General features: G+C 56.2%; 1 protein-coding gene across 1 annotated transcript; it reads right to left on the bottom strand.

The window, feature by feature from the left end:
- Window positions 1–4145: 4145 nt before the first annotated feature.
- Window positions 4146–9433, bottom strand: HHEX (hematopoietically expressed homeobox). The gene is made up of 4 exons (XM_055721110.1): window positions 9033–9433; window positions 7286–7464; window positions 7023–7073; window positions 4146–5387 (listed from the first exon to the last, which is right to left on the bottom strand). Exons 1-4 carry the CDS (start codon window positions 9409–9411, stop codon window positions 5154–5156), a joined length of 843 nt encoding a protein of 280 aa, XP_055577085.1. The 5' UTR covers window positions 9412–9433; the 3' UTR covers window positions 4146–5153.
- Window positions 9434–14067: the final 4634 nt, after the last annotated feature.

The following is a 14067-nucleotide window of genomic DNA, read 5'->3' as shown; positions in this document are numbered from 1 at the left end:
TGAATTAGGTCTCCTGGAAATGGCCCCTTTCCTAACTCGTGAGATGGCAGCTCATTTTCCATGCCCATTCTATCTTTTGACCCAAATAATTTGCCAAAATTGTATCAACAAATGCAAAGTTCAGTCTCTCCAGCATTAGTATTTCCAGCTGACTGTGAGCACCGGCTCATTTCCTACAGGCCACCAGGCAGCAATTGGTTTTGACTTTAACATCGTTTTTACTGAAACGTACTCAGACAAAACCCTCAATCTAATCTACTCCTTTAAACAGCTACTTGAAAATGTCTAGCCCACATGTATGCACACATACCCATCGTAATAATTGTCTTCTACGAAGTCAGCAGATAAATTCTGAGTCATTAATACATATCCTCACACTGTTTTGCTTCGACCATGCTGACTGGAGAACGAACGAGTTAGAGTAACTGTTTCCCAGAATTGTACTAGCATCTTTGACATCTTAAACAATACTTTCAGGAAAGAAAAAAAAAATTAAAAAGGAAAAAAGTCACTACCACAACTGAAGAACAAGCATGAACCCAGACTCTCTGACCATTTAATGTCAGGCCCTTTTTTATGGGGAGGGGAAGACTATTCGTTCTGTTTATTATTAAGGCTTAATGACATGGGTGGGTATCAGTCTAGTAGGAAAAAAAATCTACATCTCAATTAGTCCCATTAGAGATTATGCCTTTATGACATGGGTGGGTATCTGACATCCAGGGGAAAATTCACAAGTCACCAACTCATCTGAAAAAGTCCACCAAATAATAATTTGCTGGTATAACTCCCAGTGACCGAGATAAAGAGTCTGGACTTACTGGAGATTCCCCGGTTTTAGTAGTCATTTGTCAAAAGCTCTCAAACAACAGAGTTATGAAATGAGGCAACTTAAGTTATCATGATGAGACTTTTTCAAGATTGTGTCAAGTTTTTTGGCCTTGGTGTGCACCACCTGAGGCATTTTAGAAATACACATGGCTTTCCTGTTTTGAGTAAGTAGGAAGAAAACAAATCCCTTGTGCTCGCCAGGCCTGCCATCCACAAAGTTGATGATTCAGAACAAGACAGGGACTCCATAGTTGGCAAAGGCTCTTTGGTAAGCGGTTGTTGTCACCTACAGACCTGGACAACATCTTTCTGCCCTTGCTAAGCCCAAACCACCATTAAACGGGAACGGGAAGTTGATCTGAATCAGAGCAGCATGCTCTGACCCGCTGCTGATGCTTATTTTGGGTTTTCAGTGCTGCCCTCCTTGAAACTTTCTCATGTGCTAAAATAATGTCTTTAAAAATATTTTTTGTTGTTGTCGTATATGCATAGCTGAAAGACAATAATACCCATGCGCAGATTTTTTTTGTCTGTCTGATTTTTCTGTCCTCTGTGAAGAAGATATCTAATAGCAGATTTCTTCGGGGCCTAATATAATATATTGTTGCCCATTGTTGCCAAATGGTAAACCCTCCACTTATCCGATATGACCAGCGGAAGGTCCTTTTAAGCGAAAGCAAACTATCAGGAGACCTAAGTTATTATTTCCTATTATTGTGCAATAAAAGAGGCTCTGGCCATGTCACTGTGAAGGATTAAAGTGTCCGGGATTGCAAACACCATGCAATCGCTTTCCTCCTCCCCCCGCCCCCTCCCGCCGCACAAGCACTCGTGGCTCCCCCGATGGGTGCAACCAGGCTGCCCCACGCGTGTCCCGACCGCGGGAGCGTGTGCGGCTCCGCGCACCGACGGGGCGCCCGCCCGCTTCCACGGGTGCCCCCGGCCGCCCCTGGGGGACCGGCTCCAGCCGCAGCGCCGGCTCAGCCCGCGCATCCCGCTCCGGGCCACCCCGCGCTGTGCAAGGAGGCAAAGTACATTGGCGGCCGGGTCGATATCCTATTAGGCTGGAAACAGTTGTGCATATCAAAGGCCGACGAACCTAATGACTAAAAATATAAGTACCTGACCCGGAGGATTAATCACACACTGTCAAGCTGAAATTGGTGCAATTCTTCCAATCATTAACGTTTTGCTTACAAAAATGTGCTTTTCTGTTTGTTTTTCTGCTAAATGATAACCATTTTCAAGTTGAATCGGCTGATAAAAAAAGTCGAAAACAAGACGGGAGCTGTGCTGGAAAGGTCATACGTGCTAGTTCGGCATGAAATAGCCAACAGGCAAACAAATAGGAAAAATCAGGGTGGCACGGAAGGGGCTCGAAGGTTTTGTCCAACGGTGTAAAGTGCTTTGGCTGTTGTCCTGCTGAGAAGAGACTGGCCGGGGAGCGCCGCTCGCACATCGACCGTGGGCATCCCCACGCGGGTCTCCTCCGCTGCTGAAAGGGGCTTTGGGCACTAGGGGCGGCTGCCGGGGGGCTACCTCCGACGGGCAGCGCAGCCCGGCCCTGCCCGTGTGCTTACCGAGTGACACCCCTCCGCCCCGCGTGGGTGCGCGGAGCATCTGCACAGCCCAGCCTGCGTGACAGCGTTATTGTCACCTGTCCCGACACCCTGGAAATCCACATCCCCGGGCCGGCGGCTGCAGACGATGCCTCCGCGCGCCCCACCTGCAGGGAGCCGCCAGATCCCCCTGCCCGCCTCGGGAAAGCGCCTGGGTGTAACGAGCGCGGCCCCCCCGGCCGGAACGCAGGCCTGGCTCCGCTGCCACAGCCGCCACCCCCGCCGTCGCACCGGGCCGTGCGGGTCTGTAGGCGCGCTGGCCCCCGGCTCGCCCCGGCCGGGAGATGCCGGCATCGCCCCGCGGGGAAACGGGCTTTCCCTGGGCTCAGCCGAGGCCCTGCACCCGCCCCCCCCCCCGCCGCCTGCCGCCCCCCCCCCCCCCCGCGGCGGCTCTGTCCCACGCGTGTTCCTGGCCCCGCGCGAAAACACGAGGCGCCCTGAAGAGGTAACGCCGGATTCGTGCTCCCTTTATTTCGGTGGGGACAGGCCCCTTCCCCAGCGCCCTTCGTCCTGCTCCGGGCACCCCCCCGCCGCTCAGCCCCGGCGGCTCACGGCGGGCTGTCCCCGTCCCCGTCCATCCCCGTCCCCGTCCCCGTCCCCGTCGCCGTCGGGGCCCGAGGCCGAGACCCGCGGCAGAAACACTGAGGGAGGGAAAGGGCGGAGGATGGAGCCGCGCCGTCCCGCCGCCTGCTCCCGACGGTGATTTCCTCGCGTTGGGGCTCGATCCCAGCGCAAAGGCGGAGAAACGCCCCAGGGACCACCCTGGCGCGTCCCGGGGCTCCCATTGTCAAGGGTGGCGTTAAAATGGGGACCGGGTCACCGGGGGGTGCCCCGGCCGCGTCCCCCGCGGTAGCAGCCGGCGGGGCCGTGGGAGCAGCCGGCGGCTTCTCCCGGCTCCCAGCGTGCACGAACAGGGAGCAACGGAACCTCCCCGTTTGCTTCATGTTTTCGGGCCCCGTTCGTACCCGCAGTTTTAAAAAGAATAATCCAAATCTAAAGCCACTCGACTATTCAGAAAACGCAGCTCTTCTCGAAGCATCAACCCGCTTAGACGCGACGCCCCGGCTGCCCCAAGCCCCCCTCCCCGGCAGTGGAAACGGACACTTGCTGCTCTCTAAGATCCTCCCCGGGCACTAAAAGCCGCCGTGGCACCCGCCGGGGGCAGGCCCCGGTCCCCGGGGTGCAAGCTGTGGCACCTGAGGGGGGAATGCACCCTGCTCTGCACCCCCGGGTTCCGTCCTCCTTGCCCGCGCCCCGGGCCGGCATAATTTCGGAGAAAGGCCGATGAATAACCACTGTTGACACAGGCGGGTCAGCGGCTGCCCCGGCTGGGGTCGATGCCCGGCCCGGAGCGGGCCCCGCTCCTCCTCCAGCCCGCGCCCCCCCGGCTCCCCCAGGGCCGGGGCGTCCCGGGGTGCACAGCTACGCCGCCAGCCGGGGCTCGCAGGCCTGGCTGCCCGCCTCCCACCTCCGAGCCCCGTTCCCCAAAACGCGGGGTGGCAGGCTGAAAAACAGCAAAAAGATCAGCAATGAGGCCATGCAAGACCCCTGGCAAGGCGAGGGCACCCGGGGGGCTGCAGGGTGGCGGGGACAGGGACCGCGCCGACATAAAAGCCCGATTACCACATGCCTGGGGCACTGCTGGGGGCGGGGAGGTTTGGGATTTCTCCTGCCAGTAACTGGACAGCCCGCATGGCAGGTGGTGCAGAGTTTTATTTCACAGGTAAGTCCATCAAAAATTAAATACCAGGTTTTGCCTTTTTTTTTTTTAACATTGAACAAATATGTACAAAATATGAACAACGTGAGGTATAAAACCGCAAGACTTTTTAAAGAAAACTAGTATGTACAGAAGCAGATATGGATACAATAGGCATTATCTTCCCATGGCTGTGTGGCTCGCTTATCCCCCACAGCTGATGCCAGTTTCTCTGCTGCAGCAGGGCCCTATCGCTCCCCGCATTTCCTACTCAAATACAAAAATCTGTAAAAAACAGCGCTAGAGATTTTCAAGGAGAAGAATATGGTTTGGGGTTTTGTTTCCTGCAAATGGAACCATCCAGATTGTGAGGCAAAGTCCTCAAAAATCGGAGAAGGCACGTTTCACCTCATGCAAGAGGGCAAATTAATCTGTCCAACAACTCTAGCTGATGAACGGAGGGGTATCTCAGTAGAGAGCACCATGGCAGGTAAAAGGGCATGAGCATAAGGCACTTATTGGGATGGTCAAATCCATCCCTATTTCACAGAACATGTTTCTCTGCTTGCAAAGGACATTTAAATTAATCTATTTAAACTACATTTGTTTACATAGACAAAGGGCTTAGTCCTGCAATCCATACTCACTTCCACACTAGCTAGAGAGGAGTTTTGCCTGATCACCAACAGCAGCTGATTCAGACCCCCGTGAGTAAGGACAGGGTGCAGTACTATATTCCAGTTAGAACATCGATTAATGTACAAATGTATCTTACAAATAATTAAATACAAACCATGTCCCTTTAACCAAATTAGAGATCTGCCAAAAAATGGACCGTTTGTGGAAAATATATCTTTCTCTGTTTATTATAAAACGAGTCTATTTGGTGTTGGCTTTTTTTTTCTTTCAGTGGAACAGTGTTTTCTCCTGTAGCATAATACTCTTCCAAGCCAGCCCCTGGTAAAGTGCAAGCCGAGTTAGGGTCCGCTCTCTGCATGGGGCCATTAGTGGGTAGGATTGTAATAGCCTTTATCACCTTCAATGTCCACTTCTTGATTGGAGTCATCGGAAACATCCGACTCCAGGTCCTCCTGTGAGGCTGGCGAGGGGGTGTATTGCGAGCCGTCCAGGGAGACCTCCTTACCCTTCTGTTCAGGGGTTGGGCAGCTCTCCGGCCTTTGGTCACTGTGACTGTCAGCACCTTCCACTTCTTCTTTTTTGGTGGCCTGGGGGTTCTCCTGCAATGAAAGAAGTCTGCTTTATACAGAAATACGGGCCACGGAGCCAGGAGGCCTGGGAATTCCAGCAGTGCTGGGTGGGAAAACCACCTTGGGTTTCTCGCAGGAGAAGGCAGGTGTCCCGCTACCTCCCTGGGCCTCCTGCCTATAAACCTGCTCGAGTGGGATGGGGCTGGGCAAGGGCTCAGCCGCACGCAGGGGGCTCGGCTCTGATCCCACTCCCCGGCAGCCACAGGGGCCGCTGCCATGAGTAAGGCTCCTTGGCGATGGTTATCACAGCCACTTCAAAAGAGTCAGGAGCCGCCGGAGCCCAGGAACCTCTGAACTTTTGTCTTTAGCAAAGCAAATGTTTATTATGAGTCTACAAACACCGACACACAGCTTCCTTCTGCCCTGATCTTTCTTTAATTACACCCAACAGCAAAAGGAGGGAGGCCAAATCCATCAGTGGCCCAATAGCGAATGGGGAAAAATTACTAATTAAGCTAAAACTCAACACTAAAACACCCACCATTAAAAAAACAAAACAAAACCCCGTTTCTGAAGGCAGGAATAGCCCTGCGTCAGCAGCAGCCGGCTGGGGAGCCCAGTCCCCTAAGGGGGCATGAAATGATACTCTTAAGAGAAAGCAGGCAGAGACACGTACCCATGATATAAACTTGAGGGCTCGGAGAAATGTATGTGACTGAATGAGAAGGAGGAAATGACTTAAAAATGGCCGAGATCCCAAATGAGCTCTCCGGACACTCCGGCGCAGGTCAAGCCCTGCTGAGGAGGCACTGCTGAGGACCCAGCCTGCCTCTTGCCAGAGTAAAGGGATTTTATTTAAAAAATCAACTGAAGTACAGTTTAAACCCGGGGGAAGGTCACAGAACAATACATCTAGAGTGTGGTACTGTGATTAGTCTTCTTATTATTTTTATATTAAAGGCCGATTTCCCAGTCCATGTAACACTGAAGCTGGACTCAGGCCACAACGCAGGGATTTTTCACGAATCTTTGCACCAGGGGGCCTCGATCTGGCCAAGCCAGACAGGATCGGGCCCTCTGGGCCATTAAAAAAGAAGAAATTATCTGCTTGAGCCCGGTTTTTAAGGGAAAAGAAACCATTTCAACCTCCCAGCCCCATATGCTGTAACTATTTGTAAACGAAAAGTAAAAGCTACTCAGTTTTCCATGTGGCTCCTCCAAACAAACAAAGCGTTTGTACCTGCCTCTCCCAAAGTTTGCAGAATACATCAACTTGTGTTTATTAAGAGAGGGCGATTTAAAAGACCGATTAATATTCTTCTTCAAAACAACTGCCTAAGTCATTTACTGACAATTACTTATCTGCTCTGCGTTAATTGGCTAAACAACATATGGGTTTACAAAACAATCAGCGTGGAGTTTTAATAGGCAGTGTGTGAAAGCTGGGCATAATTGATATAGGAACTACATTAGGAGCTTTTAACGTTAGTGCTGCCTGAACGAGCCCTCATGGATTCCAGCATGACTATTTGTCTTTTTAATCAAGGTGAAGAGGTTAAACAGCCTTTCAGATGACTTCTGCATACAACCTGGAATAGGCGAGCACGGCGTTAAGATAAGACAATTAAAATACTTATTTCTATAGAAACGGAACCATCCCCGTACCTGCTTTAGACGCCTCCATTTGGCTCTGCGATTCTGAAACCACGTTTTGACCTGAGCAACGACAACGAGAGAAGGCACGGGGTAGTCTCGGGGCCGGCGAGCACCAGGAGCCTCACCCGAGCCACAAACGGCGATCAAGGGGGGGGGGGGGGGGGGCCCTCGCCGGGCCGGCCGGGGCCCCGGGTGCGGCACCGTCCCGCGGGGCCGGGGCGGGGCCTGCTGGCGACGGGGTGCGGGTCCCCGGGGCGCGGGCACGGCCTCACCTGCCTCTCGCTGAGCTGCAGCATCTTGGCCAGGCGCTTCCTCTCCGGCGGGGAGAGGTATTTCTGCGTCTCGAACTTCTTCTCCAGCTCGATGGTCTGGTCGTTGGAGAAGCGGACCTGCCCCCCTTTCCTCTTGTGCAGCGGGCGCTGGATGAAGGGGCTCCACAGCAACGGCTTCCCTTCAAAGAGAAGCACAGCGCCGAGGGTCAGGGCCGGCCGCGGACACGCGTGCCCAGGAAGCCCCGGCCCCAGCCCGGGGGTGCGCCCCGTCCGGGCCCGCTCCTTCCCTTCGCCCACTCGCGTTCCCCCAGCTCCCCGGCTGCCGCCGCGCCTCCTCTGATTTTTCACCACCGCCGAACCGAGAGACCAGTTAAAGCCACTCTGCGGGCTTTGGCAACGTTTCCGTCAATGTGTTTCCTGTTGGTCTATCTCGCACAGAAAAAAAAGAGAGAAAGAAAAAGAAGAAAAGCCCTTTGCTTCCTTCTGCTCTTGCGCTGCGATACCCCAAAGAAACCGTCCCCGGTCCCCGCAGCAAGTGCCCGGGGCCCCACGGAGCTGGGGGGGCACGGGGGGGGGCGATGCGGCGACACGGGGGCGCAGGGACCCCACTTTCTTCGGCCAGAAGCGCCCCACGCCGCCACCGCCGGCCGTGGGGTGCCCGCCGGGCTCGGTGCGGGACACGGCGGTGCACGGCACGTCGGGGAGCCAGCCCCGCTGCCGAGCGGCAGCCGCGTCCCGGGGCCCGAGGCTCTGGCCAGTGCCACTGAGTCACTCTGTTTGTCTTTCTGTCTTGCTGCCTGCACGCTTTGAAATTCGCTGCATTGTTTTTCAAGATTTTGCTTGCGTCAGGCTTTAGTAATTCTGGTGCAAAACAGGCTCAAAAAATAGGAAGCAACTGGTTATTTTAGCTGTCATAAAGTCACATCCCACACAGAGGAAATGAACAATATCAGAAAAACGGATCCCGGCTATCAGAAGTCGAGTGTTTCCTGAATTTGTCTGTATTGAGGATGTCGATAAAGTAATCAGCAATGTGCACGACTCCCGGGGAAGAGCCTGCTTCAGGCGGCCAGGAAAACACTTAACAGCTTCTGAAACCAGATTTACTCCTATCGAGAGCTCAAGGTTTCCTGTATGAACGGAAAGGGTCAGCCTCTTTCACTGCGCGAATGTGGTGAGTCAGGGCCAGTTTTGCAATCACTCAGGACAAGTGCTGCAGCCCCCGCCGCGGGGCCGCTGCCCCGGCCCGGCCGAGAAGGGGCCGCCGGGGCCGCGTCCCGTCCCGTCCCGCCCCGCCCCGTCCCGCCGGGGAGCCCCGCGGTCCCCGGGGAGGGGAGCCGGCCTCCCGGCTGTTTTTCAAGTCATCCACAGGAAAAGGCTGAGAGATCTGCCATGCGATCTCCCAGCACAATTAAAACTCCCCACCAAAACCACATGCGACATTACTAAGGACACTCTCAGAGTCACTTGCTTGAAGGAAAACAAATCTGAGTCACCGCGGCCGCGCACTGTGGTCTCGCTGCCAGCGTCGGAGCGCGGCGCGTCTTCAATTTACTGTAAATCAGACGAGGGCCGGGGGGAGACGAGGGGAGCGCGGCGCGGCAGCCGGCGACGGGGGCAACCCTCAGCCTCCTCCCGTTCCACCCCCAGCCCCCGACGGCGGCGCGGACGGGACGGGACGGGACGGGACGGGAGCGGCGCGGCGGCAGCCGGGGAGGGAGGCCGGGGGTGGGCAGGCATGGCTTACCCAGGGGGTCCTGCCGGATCAGGGCGTGCGCGTAGTCGCCGACGGCGCGGGGGAAGGAGTAGAGGGGCCCGGCGTAGGCGCCGGTGCCGTAGGTGGCGGCGAGGTGGTGGGAGAAGGCCGGGTGGATGGGGGTCGGCTCGTAGATGGGGGTCCGGTACGGGGACACCAGGCTGGTGAAGGAGGAGTTGGGCGACGGCAGCGTCGGCGGCGGCGGGGCGGGCAGGGAGTGGGGGGCCGGAGCGGCGGCGGGGCCGCGGCCCAGGATGTCCTCGATGTAGAAGGGCGTGGGGTGCGCGGGCTGGAGCAGCGGCGTGGGCGCGTACAGCGGGACGCCGACGCTCAGGGCCGCCGGCGCCGCGCCCGGCGGCTGGTACTGCATGGCGCGGCCGCCCCCCGCGCACCCCCCGCGCCCCCGGCCGCCCCTGCGGAGAGCGGGCCCCGACCGCGGCGGCTGGGTGCTGGCACCGCCGCCGCGGGTTTCTCTGGGCTCGGGTTACCCTTCGATAGGTTTCTATTGGCGCGGGGCGGAGCCCGCGTGGTCTCTGTCCCCTTCCTGCCACGGCTCCGTCTAGCCAATGAGCCCGGCCAGGGAAGGGGGAAACCACCCCCCGCCGGCAAACGCTCCCCCCGCCTCCCCGAGCAAACTCCCCGCGGCGCCAATCAACCACCGCCGCGGCCCGGGGGAGCCCGGGCAGCGGGGCGCGATCCGCACCCGCCCGCGCCCCGACGGCATCGCGCGGGGGGTCAGAGGGCACGCAGCGGGGGTCCGACGGCAACGGCGGGGGGCCTGGCGCTGCCCCCGCCGGCTCCCGCGCCTCTGCCCGCGCACGGCACAGCGCCACCCGGACCGCGGGCATCCCCACGGGGGAGAGCGCTGACCCCCGCAGGGTGGCCCGGCCCCGGAGTACAGGAGGAGGCGGAGCAGAGGGTGCGCGCCCCCCGCCCCCCAACCCCCCCGGGGGCGCGCTGTGCTCTGCGGGGCTTCGGAGTGGCCCCGCGGGCGCTCGGCCTGGCTGCGGGCCGGGGATCAGGCGGGGAGCGCGGCCGCGGAGCGGAGGCCGCGCGTGGGCGGCGGGGCTGCGCATGGCCTCCTGCCCCGTGCCCGCGGACGGGGCCGAGCGCCCGGCGGGACGCGGACCGCTGCGGCACGATTTCCCGCCCCGCGCCTCGCGGGGCACCGACGGCGGGCACTGGCCGGTAACGGCGGGGCTGCCGCCCCCGGAGGGGTGGTGCGCGGCGCTGGGGATCTGCTCCCCGACAGCCCGGCCGGGAAGGCGGCCCGGCGGCCCGAGCAGCGCCACCTGGGCACCGGTCGACTGAATTTTTGAAATCCCGCCGGCTCCCGCTCCCGGCCCCGGCCCGCGGCAGGTTTGCCCCTCGCCGAGCGCCGCTGCCGGCCGGCCGGGGGTGGGGGCCGGGAGGGGACAGCGACCCCCGCTCTCCCCCCGCCCCGGCACCCACGCGGGGACTCGCCCCGACGGCAGCGAGTGGTGCCGCCTCCTCCCTCGCCGTGGGAGCAGAGGCGGCAGGTGCCCCCCGCATGTCCACGGACCCCGCCGGGTCGCCCCTTTCCCCGTCTCCTTCACACGCCCCCGAGCTGACAGCGAGCACGGAAAGCTGTTAAGGAATAGCAGGTGCTGGTTTAACTTAATCTTTTTTTTTTTTTTTTTAAAAAGTCTCCAGTTCAAACTCACGAAGATCTTAATAACCATGAGGCTCAGAGCAAGACCAAAGGGTGTTGGTGAAATGGAAATATATAATTTTTTAATAATATAGGGAGGTTGGGGTTTTTTTCTTTACATTGTTAACAAACGCCAAAACTCACCTTTAAAGCGTGGTCTTGTGTCTTGTAAATATCAGGTACACGTAAAGTGAGCTGACAGTTTTGATTATTTTTTCTCTCTGTGCTCAGTCTCCCAGGCATTACTCTTTCCAAGGGGTTTAGCTAATGTTTTCATCTGGAAGTGTTGGATTTGCAGCTTGATTTACTTAATAAATGTACAGTAAACCGATGACCCGTTGCCCTCTGGAATAACGACGTGTATGATACAAGGCAGCAGTATGGAGGGCCCCCACCATATTTTACAAGCTGTCGATGCAAAATCCTGAGAACAAGTTTAAGCGAAAAAAAAACCAACCAAAAAACCAAACCAAAACCCAAACAAACATGTTTTGCTGCGTTATTGGACAACAAATAAATAGAGGAAGAGATTATTCTTTTCTGACTTTTATATAAGCAATAGGCCTTGTTAAAAGGAAGTTTTAATGGCACAGTTATTACATTCCACTACCACTGCATAATCCCTAACAAGAAAAATGAAGCACTTAATTTTGCAGTTCTACAGCACCGCCCCTTTCAAATTCAATTGTTAGACCTCAGCCTTCCTCCTTCCACGGGTTGGAGACTATTAAATCCGCATTCATGAAATGTCACATTTATTGAACTACATAATTTTTTAATATCACTAGTGCAGGTTTTATAGTTGATTTTATTGTTTTTATGGCCATTCGGGGCTCTAAAACCCGGATTTTTTCAATGTTGTCCTTATAATTTTTTTCACACAGTCAGAACTAATAAAATAGAACAGTTGTGACTTTTTAATGCAAGGGGTCTCGGAGTTTCAATATTTTCACTCTGCTGGATACTAAACCCAATAAAAATACATGAGATTTTAATTATTTTCTGGATTAAATAAAACCTTTTCCCTTTCTTTTGGAACATACATTTTGTTTGTAGTTTCTGTTGTGAGGGAGATAACGCAGCTTCGGATAAAATACATTATTACCCATATTGCTGCGATAAATACAGTTTTGACTGGATTTTACAGTCTAACGGGAATTTAGAGTAAGGTACTGTATGCACCACAAGATCGGTGCAACCAAGAAAATGCTTTAATATTTTTTATATTTCTTCTCGAGGTTCCCTCTGGAAAGCACTCCAATTTATCTAAAAAACCTCGGGGGTGGTGGTGGTGGGGAAATATACTCCCTTTCCGTAAAAAAAAAACAACAAACCCAAAAAACTTTCACGTTAATTTTCTTGGAATGCACTTGAAACACCCCCGTGTTTTCTGGCTAATCTGGGGATTTCTGGAGGGCGGCGGGGCGGGCTGTGTGCATCCCCGCACTGGCACACGCTCAGCCCGGAGGGATCGGCTGGAGAACTCATTATTTTGTGTAATAACTTCGGGGCCCTGTCCTCCCCTTCACTTTCTGTGAAATCCCCCGCCGTTGAGGAGTTCTGAGCTCAAGGCAAAAATAATAATAAAAATCAGAGACCCCACTTGTTCCCAGCGGCCCTGCTGCCAGCCCCGACGGCGGTGCCTGGGGGGGACGCCCGGCTGCCCCGCCGCTGCCCGGGGCGCGCTCCCTCGGGGCGCGCAGAACAAGCAGCTCCGGCCGGGGAAGGCCGGTGCAAATACGCTGCTTCGTGCGTCCCCCAGACCGGGCGGCTGGCTGGGACGGGGTCGGACGGGCTCCCCGGGGAAGCAGCGGGGGCCTGGCTGCCACCTGCCGCCCCCCAAATGCCCCCCGAGTGACGCTGCCTTGGCGGCCTGGCAGGACGGTGCCCCTGATCCAGCCACGCTGCTTTGAGCCTATTTCCCTTCCCGCCCCGTCCAGCGCGGAGCCGGGAGCAGCTGTCCCTATGGACGGCGCCCCTCGGGCGACGAGGGGGCAGCCCGTGCCGGAGGAGGCGGGCACCCCCCGGACTGCGGGGGACTCCGCAGCCTCCCGCTGGCCGCCGCTGCCCGCCCCCGCCCCCCGCCGCTGCCGCCGACAGCCCCGCAGAGGCGGCGTCGGGGCCCCGCTCCGCGGCCCGGCTGCGGGTGGCCGGGGTCTCCCTCGCCCCACAGCCCCGGGGCGGGGCGGCAGCACCGCTTTAATTTAGCGTTTATGTGTCACCGTGTTCGTGAGCGGGTTTTACGGGGCGGCGCTAACGTGAAACACCTGGACGGCGGCACCGCGGGCGCGCACGGTGGGGGGGGGGGAGGGGGGGGAGCGGCGCAGGGGCGCTCGGCTGCGCCCGTCTGTCGTCAGGCAAATGCGTTAAAATATAATTAAAAAAACCCCAACCCCCCCGCCTCCCAAATATCGGAAAATCAGGAAATGAGTGCTTCCAAACCCAGCGACACACGCCAGGTGGTATTTCCACCGCGCACCCCTGATTCCCTGCGATAAACGCCCCGCGGAAGACTTCTGGTTCCTGGGGTGGTTATTCCGGGCAATACATGCACCAGTCCGTGATTTATAAGTGAAATGAGTCTCGAAGCACAGAACTCTTCCCTTGCCTCGCAGGTTCTTTTACCACTAACATATATTTTTTTGGCTTGATACCTGCCCGGTTTCTGCTCTCAAAAATGGGAGTTTCACCCAAAATAACACCCTCAGTGACACTACAGACTTCAGGAGAGTTACACCAGTGATGAATCATTCCTAGCTGCCCTAACTGTGTTTGGCTGTGCAGAATTAGAGAGCAATACAGCAAAGTCCGTCTTTTAACAGCTGGAGTGGGCTACCAGCAGCGTCATACCCTAATGCTGCAAGGCACTTTCCAAGAGGATCCAGACCGAAGCCATTCCACCCCTTCCCATTATTGAAAATATTTCAAGACTCTTCCAAGAGAGGTGAGGCCACAGTCTTGAACACCTTCCAAGGAGGAAATAGGAGGGAGTTCACCTCTCTGATTTTCCTAGCGCTGTGGAAGCCAGACTGCTCCAGACAGAGGCACCGCGCATTGCGGGGTGATGTCAGTCAGTGCTGCCGTCTTCCAGATAACTCATCTGTTAGATATTCGCTTCTCACCTCTTCCTCCTCCTCTTCACCATCGTGATTTGATTTACTAAATGAGTTACAACCATAATAAACATTAAGGCAGGTGAGTCTTAAAAGTATTCATTAGATGTAGCAGAACAAGACAAATCTTGGTCTAAAAGGGGTGGACAACATATGAACTGTTATTCTAGGCAGAGCTGGCAGGAGCTTATCATTTTCCATCCTACATCCCTATATTCATCTGATCACAATTTTGCCAAAT

Source organism: Falco cherrug, chromosome 9 (genome assembly GCF_023634085.1).
Source record: "Falco cherrug isolate bFalChe1 chromosome 9, bFalChe1.pri, whole genome shotgun sequence".
Taxonomy (NCBI): domain Eukaryota; kingdom Metazoa; phylum Chordata; class Aves; order Falconiformes; family Falconidae; genus Falco; species Falco cherrug.
Note: the sequence above shows the minus strand (reverse complement) of the source record. Positions and strands in the feature narration are given on the sequence as shown.